General features: G+C 47.2%; 2 protein-coding genes across 7 annotated transcripts in view; one reads left to right on the top strand and one right to left on the bottom strand.

Annotated features, from left to right (window-relative positions):
• Positions 1-207: 207 nt before the first annotated feature.
• On the top strand, positions 208-10,737 carry LOC121588160 (rho guanine nucleotide exchange factor 10-like). 6 transcript variants are annotated; one of them, XM_041905835.1, is made up of 7 exons: positions 208-704; positions 3,389-3,401; positions 3,555-3,938; positions 4,020-4,895; positions 6,726-6,983; positions 7,057-9,831; positions 9,911-10,737. In XM_041905835.1, the coding sequence occupies exons 3-6, from the start codon at positions 3,672-3,674 to the stop codon at positions 8,413-8,415; spliced, it is 2,760 nt and encodes a 919-aa protein (XP_041761769.1). In that variant the 5' UTR covers positions 208-704; positions 3,389-3,401; positions 3,555-3,671; the 3' UTR covers positions 8,416-9,831; positions 9,911-10,737. The 6 variants fall into 6 exon arrangements, with proteins under 6 accessions (XP_041761769.1, XP_041761751.1, XP_041761788.1 ...); XM_041905817.1 differs by lacking the exon at positions 3,389-3,401 and adding an exon at positions 2,039-2,183; XM_041905854.1 differs by lacking the exon at positions 3,389-3,401 and having other exon boundaries at positions 208-594.
• Positions 10,738-12,361: 1,624 nt separating this feature from the next.
• The window catches only part of LOC121589662 (dual specificity protein phosphatase CDC14A), a 13,805-nt gene continuing 9,975 nt past the window's right edge, over positions 12,362-16,191 (bottom strand). Inside the window, exons 10-15 of the mRNA XM_041908744.1 lie at positions 16,068-16,162; positions 15,805-15,984; positions 13,063-13,117; positions 12,858-12,916; positions 12,656-12,751; positions 12,362-12,560 (exon numbers count right to left, since the gene is read on the bottom strand). Of these exons, the coding sequence (XP_041764678.1) occupies positions 12,362-12,560; positions 12,656-12,751; positions 12,858-12,916; positions 13,063-13,117; positions 15,805-15,984; positions 16,068-16,162 (684 nt within the window). The remainder of the gene's footprint in view (positions 12,561-12,655; positions 12,752-12,857; positions 12,917-13,062; positions 13,118-15,804; positions 15,985-16,067; positions 16,163-16,191) is intronic.

Below are 16,191 nucleotides of genomic sequence, written 5' to 3'. Positions count from 1 at the left end.
TTGCCTCAGTAAGGCATTAGGGTAGATCTACATCTACAAAAAAAAAAATGAAACCAGATTCTGTGAGCTAACCTACATACGCACTGGCACCCAGCGTGCCAATTGTGCCGTGACTGTCGAGGAAGAGGCAGCATATATGTGTTAGTGGGGTTAACAGTTTTGCGTACCAGCGGTAAGTGGCCAGCGCAAGTGATGCGTCCCCGTTTTACGCGCCCCCCCTTTCTGCCAGGCCTTACCACCAGTGTACCTAACAGTGGACCGTCAGATCAACCAGAAGGAGCATTAGGAGGTGGCAGTGTGTTTGTGTGTGCATCACTTTACAGCAACAGTGTCACTTGGTAGGGTCGGGGCTAGAGTTCAAGAGGTGTGTCATAAAAACGTACTGCAGCGTGCACGGTATGGACACTGTAAAATGTGTACGTTTGCTGAAATCGCAACCAGCCAGCCGGACACCCAATTCAGTCGCTTCGCGTGCATCCAGCTGGTCAGATCGGGTCGTGTAGCAATGGGTTTGGTGCAAAATTTGAAGTGTTCTTATGATGGAGAAAGTTTTTTGTACGCAATGCTGAAAGGTGTTCTAGGTGTATCAAACCGGTGCGCAAACAAGACTGATTTTGCAACAATCAACAGTGTCGAGAATGGGAATGGGCGGCGTCATCCATCAATTCTTTCCACCAACGCCAACTGTGCTGTGTCCCGAGGACGTAAGAGAGATGCGTGCTGGAACATCATTTGAATGTCTTGTTTAGTCTCAAGTTGGCATGCAAGCTAGACCCAACAATGTACTACCTAACGCGAGCGTCATATAATTGCAACGGAGATTCTAGGATCTCTATCGAGAGCTCCAAGGTGCATGTAAGTGAACGGTTGGAATTAGAGTTAGAGTATTTCAGATTTGTTGGATGACTCTATTGGAGCTCTGGCATTGCTATCATAGACCAGAAGCATCACAAACTCCGGCAACCCCACTTGATTCCCACCCTAGCAGTACGCCGGGCTTAAATCGTTATTTCCGCTGCGAACCGTTTGCTAGTGGCGCCCCTCGTTTATTCTGATGCTGGGAAGTAATCGTTTCCGGCATCGTCTCCTACAGTCACGACATTCGCGATTGAACGCTTCAGTGGTAAGCCCCTCCCCACCATCGTGAGAGATATCCCTGCTCTAATTTAGGCAACGTTTGCGTCCAATCAATCCAACTTTCAATGATCATCACAGCTAGGTGTGACGGAAGTACGCTGAAACTGGTCACATCCGGTGGTAGGGTGACACAATAAACTTAATGCGCTGATATTAAATAGTCAATCAAGCTAGGCGTTAAATTAACCAAAAAATGGATGACCTTGATTGTACCGTATCACTATTATTCCGAGCTCCCCCAATGCTACTCGGTATATGTTATGAAGCGCACGCTGATAAATACCCTTTCGTTGCTACAAAACGACAGCTTTGTCTATGTAATGCACGCCTCCGTATTTATGTGCCGGAATTGTAAGTGGGTTTGTTTTTTTTTTTCTTCAGAAGAAATACATCTCGCATTTCTGCATCCCGGAACGGATTGCAGTTTGTTTTGTTTTGGTTTTTGCATCTCTCCGTCCACTAAACATCTCCTCTCTTTGTTTCGATCGTGAACCGCATGGCACAGACGGGGATGCAACTCGGCTTCAACATGCTGGCCTGTAGTCTGGGCGGGAGTTAACAAACGCACTGGTACGATAGTGCAGCCACATTTCCTAATCAGCCGTCGAAGGGACTGGTGCTCTAGTGTTTGGGAAGCGGCGGTTGAACATTGGAGTTAAAGTGATTTTGTTCAACAACAAAACAAAGCTGTACTTCTAGCCTGAGGTAGCTTTGCAGGCAGTGAACATGTGTCTACTGTTTTTAATACTGCTGATGGTTGTGTACTATTCTGTGTCCGGTAATTTGGAGGATTTGCACACGGTGCCGCAAACCATCACCGTGCGAAAGCGTGCGAAACCAAACCAAGAGAAAAAATCGTAAGCCTTGCAAGAAGTTTTTTTAATTTCCTTTTCGCTTTCAGTGTGATGTTTAGCAGACGTTTTTAACGTCAGTGATCGCAAGTTTTTGTGTGTTTCTGTGCGTTCGTCAGGCTCTTTTATTGAAGTGTTGTTGCTGTTATATGCTGAATATTCATCGATGATATTCTCAGATGACGATAGCGGAAGGTAGAGCATGTCTTGAGTCATATGACAGGTTTTATGAACTTTCTATTAGGAAGATACGTTTTACAGGATAGTTTGAGATATTCGGAACATCGATGCGCAGCTTCGCTATTTATTTTAATGTCATCGTGAATCTTCCCAACAACCTAAAATCCAGCAAGCCAAACATCAAGACAATATAAGATCAAACCCCATATCAACTATCTGCAATCAAATAAATAGATCTTAGCGGGTTTGATGCAGAGGAAAGCACTATAGACCCCCAGACAATCATTTGTTTTTTTTTTTATCTAGCTCATAAGCGCATTTCAAATGCCCAGCAGTCGGAGTTGATTCTCGCGCTCGAAGGATTGATGCCTTTTCTGACCGTTTTATGGCACTAAAGTTATTCCCTTTTAAAACTTTAAGTGCGTTGCCTAAAACCGATTTGAGCACATTTGAACCTTTAAGGTCTTCTTGGTTAAGATCTTCGCGGGAAAACCCTGTCTGTGGGCTACAAACTGCTCCAAAATCACGTCCTACCAGCCTATATATACTCAGTCGGCAACGTTGAAACGTACATCAGTGCCTTAGCGGATGCTTTGGCGTAGATTTTGACCATAAAGAAGAAAGTAAGTTTATTTGCATCACTACTTGAAAACGAAACAAATTCCAACACAGTGCTCCACATGATCCTGGAGTCGTCGGCGTCTTAAAATTGAGGCTACAAACAAAGAAAAACGAAAGTTCAAACTATGCCCTTGTTTTTCAAGCGAACATAAACGAAACATAAAATCCCAATCAAATCGAAGCAAACAACATCAAGATTTATAAAGAAAAAATAAGTCTAATGCATCTTGCTCCAAGACGAAGGGCAAGATTAAGGATGTTGTTATTTTTTGTAGTTGCTTTCCTAATATGTTCGCTTGCATAATAGGCAATACTGAGAGAGAGAGAGAGTGGCTCAAGGTCAGGCTCAAGTGTTTGCTTTCGAAGCTAACTGGCAAAACTTCACAGATTAACGATGCCTTCGGGGGAGTTGGAAGCGATTTCTAGCAATTGCACAGGGCCGGAACGCGTGTATGCAGGACATTGCAATGTTCTGCCTAGGAAGTACGCCTTTTGTCACTCTCTCTCTCTTTATTATGGTAATTCTGATTGACAGTGAATTTTTGACTGTAGCCGTTCGATACTAAAGCGAATTCAAATCAAACATCGATGTCGTCTAGTTAACTCAATTAGGTTGGTTTGTGATTTACGCTCGAGATGGCTGTTTGACGTCTATGTACCATGTGTGAAATTAAGTTTTTTTTGTGATGGTACTTCGGTACAAGAATGCATTGATAAATAGATACAAAACTGAATCGATTCATATTCGTCCCACATAATCTACAGCCGTTTTTAAGCGCCCTTGTAATGAAGGACACCACTGTATCGCCGCCTGCATCGGTCAGCAATACACACTTCCACCAGTACCATCATCCATAGCCACCCTTTAGCGTACGGCTCTGGATGGAGCAGAGGATGAAACACTTTACCAGTCGTTGCTTGGGTTGCTTCACCTGGCAGGAGCGGCAGGACCCCGGCTCGGCCCCGAACGAGCCCGTTTACATTCCACTGCTCGTCCCACTGCCGCTACACACCCTGCAGCGCGTCCAGCTGCCGGCCGGACCCCCGGACGACGGCCAGTCCGCCAGCGATCGGAAGCGCTGGTGGACGTTCAGCCAGTTTGTGACGCACGAGCAGAACTATCTGGACGCGCTGCACAAACTGCAATACGTAGGTGGTGCTTTTTTTTGCATTTCCGAAATGAGCGTTGCCTCCCCCTTACTACTGTCTGTATCGCTCCCCCGCCACCAGGAACTGTACAACCCGCTGCTGGTGGACGATGCCATCGTCGATCGGAACGTTTCGTACGCCATCTTCGGCACCCATCGGCAGATCTGCCGGCTGCACCAGTTTCTGCAGCCGCTGTTGGAGCGATGCGTGCACCAGTGGGACGAGCGGAATCGCTCGATTGGCTGGCTGGTGTGGGCAATCGTTGGCCAGCCGGCCCTGCTGCCCCTTTATCGATCCTTCGCCAACGGCTACCCGGACGCGGTCGGACGCTTCGCGCACGAAATGACGCGCAACTTCCTCTTCTCCTGGTTTGTCACCGGCCGGCTGCGCGGGCTGGGCGAGCGGCTCAGCTTCAGCGATTACTTCATCGCGCCGGTGCAGCGGCTGCCCCAGCTCGTGCTGGAACTGCGCGAGCTGTGCGAGGCCACGCCCGCGTCCGACCCGGACCGGGCGGTTCTGGAGCGGTGCGTCCAGCGGGCGGTCTACCTTGCCGAGCAGCTGAACGTGGCGCGCGAACGGGCCGACCTGATTCAGCGGGTGGCGGCTGGCGATGGGCGCAGGTGCCAGTTCCTGCACAGCGAGCTGCTGGAGGAGACTGACGTCGATGGCCGGCCTTCCTTCACCCGGTGGCGGCTGGTCGTGCTGCTCAGCGATCGGTTAGTGGGTGTCGATCCGGCGCAAGGCGATTTGGAGTGGGCAATACCGCTGCAGGAGCTGCAGGTGGACAGTCGACCGACGGACGGGTCCGTTTGCTCGCACGACACTTTCGGGTATGTACGCGACTTCCAAACCGTAACGCAGATGCGGGAGCTGGTGTGCACGTTCTACCATCAGCAGCCGACGCTCGGCGAGGGAGTTCTTGCCGAGATACTGGATACGATCTGGTCCGTCGTGCTGGTAAGTCTTTTGTTTTGTTTGCCCCATCTTCGTCACGATTTTCGAATTTAAACCTAATTGTATTGTCCTTGAATTGTTCATTCGTTTTATACAGTGCGTGCAGTAACTTTAAGGTCAATCGTTTTTGGTTTTACTACTTCACGTACAAGCCTTAAATAAGAGATCACAACAATGTTTGTTTGATTTTCGTGGCATATGAGTAATGCCAATTGGTTCATAATGTTTATTAAAAGTTCAAACTCTAAAAAAGGGTTCTTTTAAAAGGGTTCTTTTTCGTTGTTTTGTCAAGCATTTTTCACTACTTTTTATTATAGTCAGGGTCAATTCCCGATGACTCTGGACGACTGCGTGCGATTCCAGACGACTCCAGATGACTTTGGACAACTCCAGATGACTTTGGACGACTCCAGATGACTCCAGACGACTCCAGATGACTCCAGACGACTCCGACAACTCCAGACGACTCCGGATGACTCCGACTTCAGACGACTCCAGCTGACTCTGGATGACTTTTGACGATTCAGGATGACTGTGAACGGCTCCAAACGCCTCTGGATGATTTCGGATGACTTTAGACAACTCCATGCGACTCTGAATGACTCTGGATGACTTCAGATGACTCCAGACGGCTCCGGATGGCTCCGACTCCAGACGACTCCAGATGACTCCAGATGACTCCAGACGACTCGAGATGACTTTGGACGACTCCAGATGACTTTGGACGACTCCAGATGACTACAGACGACTCCAGATGACTACAGACGACTCCAGACGACTCCGGATGACTCCGACTTCGGACGACTCTAGCTGACTCTGGTTGTCTTTGAACGACTCCGGATGACTTCGGACAGCTCCATGCGACTCTAAATGACTCTGGATGACTCCGGATGACTCCAGACGGCTACGGATGACTCCGACTCCAGACGACTCCAGCTGACTCCGGACGATTCCGAACGGCTTCAGTCGGTTCCAAATGGCTCCGGATAATCCTGGGCGGTCCTACCCTGCGGAATCGATTCCGAAATTTTGTGGAGTCGAATCAGAGTCGACTTTGAATGTTTACCAACTTTACTTATCACTAGTTTACTGTTCTGTTCTAGTCGATGCTGAATGTTCTCGCTGACCAGAACCAGCACGATTACATCAACATATGTATCGATGCAGGCGGATAGCGGCCAAGGTCATCCTAAGCCGACTGGAGTTGGCTGGAGTGATATGGAGTCGTCTGGAGTCATCCGGAGTCATCCGAAGCCGTCTGGAGTCATCCGGAGTCATACAGACCCACCGAAGTCGGCCAGAGTCGGTCGGAGACGAGTGGTGCAGTGTTTTTGTGGTCAGGTATTTCATCTCAATCCGCTATTCTTAGAAATAAGTGCACTTCCTAGCAAGCACAAAGATAAGATGAAAATAAAACACCACAAAATGAAATGCCTCCAGCGGAATCCGACATCGGTTGACTCCGGACGACTCCGGGCGACTTCGACTCCAATCTTTAATAAGTCATCAATAAGATAATCAATACCAAGCCAAACCCATCAGTGGTACAGCAAAGAAGAAGAAGAAAAAACAAAGAGATGCAACTGAAATCATTGAAATATTGTTTTTATCTACTTCTATAGCATTTTAGATAAATCGTAACAAAACCGCAGTTACGGGGCGCACTGTAGAAGGGACAAATTTCCTTTGTTTCGATTCACAGAAAAGCGTAATAATCTAACAATTTCCGATTCGTGTGCTTTAGTTCTGGTTAAAAGACACATGAACCACCGCAAAAACCCCCCAAAACTCTTCAATATAATAATATTCTCTACTCACTTGCCATCTACACAGCCGGCCAAGCAAACGGACCGGGAAGCGACCTCACTGCAGGTGCGAGGAGCGTCCGGCAAACGGCACAACCTGAAGACGGGCGATGCCGCCAGGAAACAGGAATGGCTCGACTGGATACGGCTGGCCCGGCTGGCACTTCATCCCATCAACGCCCCTGCCTGGTGGGCCGGCGCCGCACACCTCCCGCAGGAGGCACCGCTCGAGCGACCCCTCCTTGTGCGCACGTTCCGGGCCGGCGACGGTCGCGGTGTCTGGAGCGTGAGTGGCACACGACACGCACGTTGCACATCGACAAACATCCACCTCTCCCCCCTTTCCCTGGTATCCGCAGGTATCGGGCGGCTGCTGTTACGTGCCGCGCACCGACTCGCCCGCCTACACGAACGAGCTGTACCGCGCGTGGTCCACCGGGAAGCACATCCTGTGGATCGGCAGCAGCCGAGCGGCTGACGGGGTCGGAGATGGCAGCAGCCGCATCTCGCTGTACACGCACGACCGCACGACGCACGCGGTGGACGAGCGGGCGTGCTTCACGCTGCCGCACGCGCAGGTCACCTGCCTCGAGCACGTGCCCGCCGGCTCGGTGGGCGACGTGCCGCCCGATACGGTGTGGATCGGCACGCGCCGCAAGCTGCTCATCTACTCGGCCACGCTGCCGCTGGTGGGCGCCCGGTTGGGCCAGCTGCGCGTCAAGGGCACGCCCAACCGGCTGCTGTACAGTGCGCGCCGGCTGCTGCTCGGTACCGGCACCGGGCGGCTCCTGATCTTCTCCATCCGGCCGGACGGCGTTTGGGACCTGCGCACACCGCAACAGCTTTGCCTGCACGGTGGCTCGGTCGAGGCGATGGTTCCACATCGATCGCTCGTCTATCTGGCGGCCGGTACGCGGCTGCACGTGTTCGACAGCGTCGCTGGGCTGGTGGTGCAATCGGTCCGCTCGCCCGCCACGACTCCGGCCGACCGGCAAGCGATCGTGCTGCTCCGGTGCACCATCCACGGCCTGTGGATTGTGCGGCATCGGTCGAGCGCGATCTCGCTGTACCATGCGCGCTGCTTCAAGCATCTTCTGGACGTGGACGTGCGGGAGCTTGCCGGGCCGGTTCTTGCCAACTTCCAGCTGTCGGTCACATCGCTCGCGATTGCGGACGATCGGCTGCTGTGGATGGGCACGAACGCCGGTGTGGTGCTGTCGATGCAACTGCCCGCCCATGCCAGCGTGCCCATCAGACCCGACCTGCACGGAGTAGCCCGCCATGGACATCTGCGCGATGTGAGCCTGATCCTGCCGATGCCCTCGCTACGGATGCGGTCAGCCGAACGGGTTGACACGGTCCTGGATCCCGCACTGATAGACCTCCTGTATGGGGGCACCAGAAACGGCGCTCGCGACTTCGTCGTGCGCAGTGTGGGCGTTCAGGTCGAGCAGATTGGCTACATTGACACAGGCAGCGAAGGGAGTCGTTGCGATCAAAGCCCAGCCTCGGGGGAAGAGGAGGAGTCGTGGAGTCGGGAAGAGCGCGAAGCGACCTGGGCTCCCAACTCCACGCTGATCGTTACTGGCGGGCAAGGATACGGGCGATGGTACCCCAAGACGACGGATACGTCAGGCCTCGGCGCGTCTACTGACTGGAGGAGAGAACCGATCGATGAGCAAGAGAATCTAATTCTGTGGGAGATGCGACTGACTTAAGGGGCGCATTCCAATGTTGAGCGCATGCTCGCTGTTGCTTGATGTCACTGTAGGCTTTAATCCTTTTCACTGACTAACTCATCCAACTCCATAGCTGTGATTAGGCACAACTGCTACTAAGCCTGTGTGCCATTTTCATATCCCCAACTGCTGAATGTCTAATGATGGGAACAGATGACGATTTCTGGAATTGATTCCGGATAGCATGTTCGGAATCAGCGTCTGGAATTGGTTGCGGAATCGGCTTCAAAATCAGATCCGGAATCGGAGTCGATTTCGGCATCTCCATGAGTGTAGGCGTTTGGGTCCTATGCTGCTACGATTGTATTGATAGCCGCAAAGAAGCCAAATTTGCTCGTAAACGATCCATTCTGATGGAGATTCCGAAACTGATATTACTTCTGAAACATCTGAATTCAATTCCAGAACTGAATTCTGAATCTGATTCCTGAGTTAATTCTGATGCCAGAATCGGAGTCGACTCCGGAATCAGCTACGGAATAATGCCCGAAATCAGCTTCGCAATTAACCCCGGAATAGGCTCCGGAATCGATTCCAGAATTGGAATCGGCTCGGGAATTGATTCCGTACGCGGAGTTCCGATAGTGACCTCCCACCATTAGTCGGAATGAGTAGTGGCAAGATCTCCAATGGTTGGCTAGATAGTAGTAAATACATGTTTAACATAGAGCATATATAATTCAGAATGCTTAATATGATGCACTATTTGTACGACAAACTTCAGTAACTTGGCATATCGCAATAAGGGTCTACTTGTAGAAGCCTACGTTGTACCTAATAACAAGATGTAACACACTACTAATGTCTATGCAATGCCATTTCTATACTCCACTGGTAATGATTGATGTGACTAATAAAACCATCCATGTAGTGTTAGCGGATCTAACACCTGTTTGTAGAGTTGATAACACTACCACGATCTAACCTTCAGGAAAGCGACGAACCCGATTGGATTTAAATAATGTTTTTGGCAAGTTTTCTTCTTTGCAGAGCCCGAGGACGCGCAGGAAGAATTTGGTGATGGAAATAATCCCCCCAGTTGGAAGTCTTTCATCTCCAGCAGTTCCTTTCTGTGTCTGTGTGTGTGATTGCGTCTGTGTGTCTGTGTGTGTGCTCGTGTTTTTTAGAAGTTGCTTTCCCCGTCGGGGCGTGTAAACTGCGACAGCAAACTTTTTTCTTTACCAGAGTTCACACCGTAATCACCTGTTCCTTTTTCCATCTCGACAGGGCGTATTCATCTTCAACATCGTGCAGTGGACACCGATCAAGTACCTCGGCTACTCGTACCCGCTGTGGGCCCACGCGTTCGGCTGGTTCACCGCCCTGTCGTCCATGCTGTGCATCCCGGGCTACATGATCTGGCTGTGGAGAAACACCCCCGGCGATCGCGCTAACGTAAGTGTCGACGCGTTCTGCAGCTCGAGGAATTGTTTTTAATTTGTTTACCACTTGGTTTTGTTTTTCGAAACAACAGAAAATTCGACTGATCGTTCGAATCGAGGACAGCGTGAGCCAGCTGCGGGAGAGAATGCAGGCCGACGCCGAGAAGGGCATGGAGCTGTAAAGATGCAATCCCCTCCTCCCCTACTTCCCACACCCCTCCCCAACGCAGGCCATCGCTGGACAAACGGGGCTACCCTACTGCTAAAGCGACGAACAAATGCTAATTATAATAATCATGCAGCACTCTCACTATCACAGCACCCCCAAACAGTATGGTCACATTAAAATCCCTTTACCAAAGTAAACCCATTTAGTAGTAACGTTAAGTTGCGCATTGCGCCCTATTCCCTAGTGCTTCTGAGACCCTTGTGCGTTGGAGTTGGGGCACAACTACCACTACCGCCTACCGCAAGATTCAAGACAGCAACACTAACTAGTATGAAGTAAAACCAGAGAGCGAGAGAAAAGAATTGACAAACCTGTCGCATTCTCTCTCTGTCTTTTGTGCACTAAGGTTAGGGTTAGTGAAGGTCGTTAATATATTGTAGTACAGTTGGCTCCGCACGCTTACGAACGCTTACCGCTACCAACGACGGGCGTGGCTGAAGACCATTGAGCAGTATACTCTCATCCACCATTGAGACAATAGACACTACAGTGTAGGGAATTCCGACCTGAATTGATCCATACAACGCATAAAACTTTCTCCATTGTTGAATAGGCATGAAACTGTTATACAGCAGTATCAGCTGTTATATCTTCCCCAACTACTAAGCGCCACAACCACAACAAAAACAAGGACAACAAAAAATAAATAATAAACTGCAGCAAACGACACACTAAGTTTACGAAACAACATACTGTTGGTTTATTTTGTTCCTTTCTGTACTTGCTATGTTACACAACTGCATAGTCCGCGTTTTCCGGCGGATTACTTCCTTTTTTTTTGTTTATTAGCAGGCTTAGTCCTGTAAGTCCTGACCCTCGCTTACACTAAACCGTTTAACGTGCGATTTTAACCGGATGGCACGAAACATTTACTCCTCTATTGCACTAGCTCTCTGTCCCGTTATTGCACTTCGTTCAAGTATGTATAAGGTAAGCCGTTACACACGGGCAAAACAAGAAAAGAGGGGGGGGGGGGGGATGGGAAATTAAACAAATTTTTTTTTTGGTTTTAACAGCAACATTGCCTTTTACCCGTTTTCATACCTACTTCGCAACGAACGAAGCAACCAATGGAGAGTGTTCAACAAAGATACGGGCAGTAATCCTAACATGGAGGGAGAGACGGGTGTGCTTGGTTAAAGCTTCCGTTCCATACTCTGTGCCATGCTTTTTTCTTCACTTGATAACGGTGTGCCTACGACCTCCTCTTCCTATATGTTGACGGCCACTACGGCACCATCGGAGCTCGGGCGGTCCTTATAAATGTATCTCTTTATGTACTTAAAACCTATAGGTACTCTCAGCTGTCTTATGAATCATTTGGAATATCTTACGATGTGGCGCACTCATTCTTTCTATCTCTCTCTCACACACACACACACACGCGCTTAAACACACACACTCTTCTCGGACATTTCAGCTCAAGCGCGCTCTAACTCTTACTATACACACTACCTCTTACACCGCAATCAAGTGCGATCGCACAGTCGCTTCCAATATATTACACAGCAAAGCGTGCTCACTCTGTCTTCAAGGCCAATAAATGCGTTTCGGTAGTGCTGCGGCACGACCGTATCCTTCCATATCTGGTTTGGTTTTATCTTACAACAGGGAAATGTACGGAACGGCAGCTCGGAGGCAATTCGATTAGTTGGGCGATCGTCTGCCTTACGGGCTGTGATGATGCCCTACATCATTTCCAAGCACTCATCCAAGCTTCTTTTTGTTTTTGGTTTCTTCTATATCACACACGAAGGAAATTCCTTAACCGACTAGATGCAGTCGGGGCCGCTAAATGTTGAGCTCTTAGGCCGGTAGATGCCCATAGTGCTCCCATCGTGTTACGATAACGTCGGACGACGAATCGCAAAGATTTGAAATCCCCGAAACAACAAAAAAAAAAATCCCGATAAAATGCAAACAGTGATGTTTTTCCCCCGTTCTAACGTACCTTTTGTTTCACTGTAACTTGACAGTGTGTTGACTTTAGTATGCTTTTGAGTAAGACATTGAGACTTACACTGTTAATGATCAACGAGGCAACGACATTTGGCGGCAACGACTGCAAATAGCCAGGCTTTTCCCCCCGCCCACCACATATGCCACACGTCCGGCGGCTTTTACTAGAGCAGCTCTTTTTATTCGCAAGTGTTAACACCAACACACCCCACCATCCCTGCGCTGGTTGAAATAAAACGCTCAATTTGTTACGCAGCGACCCCCACCAATGCGAGCGATCAGTCACTAATGTCTAAAAGTAGAGAGTAGGCATGTTTAATCCTGCCCTACTGTGGTCACGCGGTCACCGACAGCCTCACAGGTGCATGTGCGACATCCCTTCCATCATCGAATCGATCCCTGCTGTTGCCGGTACGCGCACTTCGCCCAGCTTGAGCGGCAGTACCATTTCGCAGCCCGAATGAACCTGCTTAATCAGCCGGGCACGCGTATCGTGCGTCGGTTCCGCTGCCCCTTGCGACTGCGCCTGCATCAATAAAGCCAGCGGAAACAGCCTGTTTTGGAGAGAGAGAGAGAGAGAGTGAACAAACAAACATATCAATGCGACTTATCACGCGTGGTGCGGCGTGCCATGGGACACCAAACTTACCCGGCTAGGCTGCCCAGATCAACAGCCAAGCTTACCGACAGGGACATGTCTGGGAGCAGCACCGTCTTTAGGGACGCGAGGATGGTTTGCTTCTGCCTGTTAGTGGTGGCAGAAAAGAAGCGTGTTAAGAATACTTGATAAAGGATAAATGATTGCTAGAAAGGTGGGACGGATAGCGCTGCTCCCTGTAGTATTAACTCACCCTTCCCCGATGAACGACTGACATGCCTCGTTAACAGTTTTATCGAACACCGTGTGCAACTGTGGCATTAAAAAAAAAAAAAAAAAAAAAAAAAAAAAAACAAAAAAAAAAAAAAAACAAAAGTAAGATTGTTGTATGAAATAAAACAAATCGCCTGTAGGTTGCCGCCGGGTTGCTGTGCTGGGCACGCGACACGAATCCTTACCCCAAATTCCAAAGTATCGGCCACCCGTTGCTGGGCTAAGTTGCTCGGGTCAAAGCTACGCATCACAAAAACGGAAAGGAAATATTAATGTTTTGTTAACGTTAATTGCTGATGATTGTAGAGCGTTTTTTTGTGTCAACTATTCCTGCCACTATTCAGATGTTTACATTCGGGTTTAAAGCGCGCAAACCTCGAGGTAAATGAAGCGAGAAAAGTTGATACCAAATTTCCCAATGTTTTCGTTCTTAAAGGATTCATTATTCCTCAAATTTGTAACAACACGTTACAAAGCAAATGTAAAGCAAAAGTTATCTGGCACAAAATCGGTAGAAAAAAAAGAAGAACCGCTTCAAAAATGGGACTTTGCTGTTAAGCATATGGAATTTCATACGCTGGGCTACTGCGGTATACGGTTTTTTTCTTTATAGCATTGATCTCCAAACTACGGTTGGAGAGCCTATAACGCGGCCAGCGACGAACTTGTAAAGGTTAAAATTAATGAATGATTATTTTTATTATTTAAATCATAATTCTAATGCTGGCTTTTAAAGACAAAAATCAAGCTTCAATAATTCAATGCTTGAGAAATTTAATTCAATTTGACAAATTTTCTCATCAAATCTAAATTGAAGTTTTCACCCATTAGCAAAAACTCACATATTAATATCCAGAGAATAAAAAAATGCAAAAACGATATTGAACACTCTTGGCAAAAAACATGGCCAAAATATAATTATCTAACAAGTTACGTTCCATCAAATTGACCTTCAAACCATGGCCAAATCTCCATAATAATAAATATCAACGAGTAATATCAAGACTGCGAATTGGTCATACGAAACTAACTGACAGTCACATGATTTCGAAAGAATCCCCAGCACTCTGCAAATACTGCGGAACACACATCTTAGTCCGACATACACTAACAGAGTGCAACAGATACAAACAGTTCGTTAGGGGAATCCTGTAATATGATTGATATTGATGAAATTCTACCCGAGAACCACAAAGAATTTAAAAAAACTAATAACCTTTTTGTTAAAAATTCATTTATCCAACCTAATTTAACAATTATACGAAACAAAAGAATAAGATGATCAAGTTATAGTTTCGACTATTTTAGAATAGTCTGACACATCATGATAAAAAAGGGCCGAGTTACCTCACAACTCACTCACAGGGCAGATTTGTCCTAATCTAAATTTCTGCAGCTTTCTTTTATTGAATCTTGATTTTCGTCTTTCAGAAGTAAAAAAATAAATTTTGTGTAATTTAGTTAGAAAAGAAGGCTATTTAATTTAACCTTTACCCAGTCATCGCGGGCCTTATTACAGGGTTTTCCGGGGGTTCTCATAGTTGGCGAACACTTCCTTGGCTCTTTCTTCTGGGAAGTGAACTTCAAATGATGGTAATTGAACTCTATGGTACCCTTTTTGGACAGGCTCCTTGCATATTCCTATTGGATTTGTCCAACAAGGGTGCAATAGAGTCAAATTCCCATTACATTAAGTTCATTTCACGTCAGAAAGACTCAATAAAGTGTCCCACAGCTATGAGAACTCCTGGAAAACCCTAAAAGCTAAAGTAAAAGCTAAAAGTAAAGGCTCTTAAGGGAGAGACCCAAGAGGACCAAAACCTCTTTAAATATTAAAACAACAACAACAACAGCTAAAAGTAATATTTAAATGGCCCTCAAACTCACTACAAACTGCGAAATGTGAATAATTTCAATTATTTTACATTATTTTTGATTATTTTGCAATCAAAACATTGCAAAAACTCATGAAAGTGTAACAATATATTGGTTGATATTACAGGCAGTGTCTCGGGCTCATGTTTCAAGTTACGGACGAAATTCTAATTTTCATTCGAATTGCGGAATTGCCTCAAAATTCCCCCAATAATCTTCAAATTCAAGCACAAACACACACATAAAGTACTTTTTTAAGTTTTTAACTTCTTTTAAGGTCCGGAGTGTCTGCATCCCGTTGGACTGACAGGACGACGGAGTTTAAGTCCTGGTTTGGTCTCTTGTACTTTTAGATGTATAGAACCGAAGTACTGCTACGCAAATTGACAATCTTCTCCGTACGACCATCAAGGCACTGGTCACCATCGATCTTCAAAAATCTTCGTTTTCCTGTTATCACTGTCTAAAACTATATTTTTACGCAACTAATCACAATTTTCCTCGGCTGTCCAGAAATTAAAACTATTAATTCTGTACAGAATGAAATAAGTGTTTTGATGAAAATCAGAGCATATCATGGTAAAACACTCTTGTTTGCACGATGAAAACTACCTTTACAATCGATTCTGATGTACCTCAACGCATCTAAACCAGTTTGATAGGAATAAGCGACGAAATTAATTTGATGTCGATTTGAAAAAAAAACTGCCAAGAATGCCTCCGGTGATTAACTGACCGACATCAAATGTTTATTTATAGTGATATCACTACCTACTAGGATACCCTAGGATTTCAGGGCCTACTAGGCTCAAATGCCTCCAACAACAAAATAAGCTTGGCAAGGAATTAAGAAGGAATTCAATGAAAATATGCTGAATATTCAGAGTTTGAAGCTGTCCGTAATTTGAATCAAACCCCGTTTTGGCACAAACCTAAGTGTTCATTTGGATTTGGAAGTTTTTACACAATAATGCACTACTGCCTACATTGGCAAGAACTTGCAAGTTGCAAGTTGTCTCCCGTTCTCTGAAGAATTTATGCCGACCACTTACCCAATGAAAGTTTTCATATCCCCCGTTAGCACTAACATCAGCTCGGCCCCCGGTGTCGGCTCATACACCTCCACCGGCACAAACATGTGCTTTGTAATTGGGGCAAACCCGTTGCGGGAAAAGCTGTTCGTAATCAACATTTCCGCAGTACACCGGCAGTGAAATGCTATCTGGCTGTTGCTGCGGGGAGCGGAATATAAATATTGGAAATTAGTCTCGCATAGTGTGAGGTATGAAGAGGGCGGCTTGCAGCAGCCACTTACCCGAGCAACCACATCAAATTGAATTTGGCCTGGAACAATAACTCCTTGGGTGCACAAAACGATACATTCAGCGTTCCTTCCATCGTTTCGTGTCGCTGTAAGTTGTGCCGCAGCATGTGTGTGT

This window comes from Anopheles merus, chromosome X, assembly GCF_017562075.2.
Source record: "Anopheles merus strain MAF chromosome X, AmerM5.1, whole genome shotgun sequence".
Lineage (NCBI taxonomy): Eukaryota > Metazoa > Arthropoda > Insecta > Diptera > Culicidae > Anopheles > Anopheles merus.
This window is presented reverse-complemented; position numbering and strand designations above follow the sequence as displayed.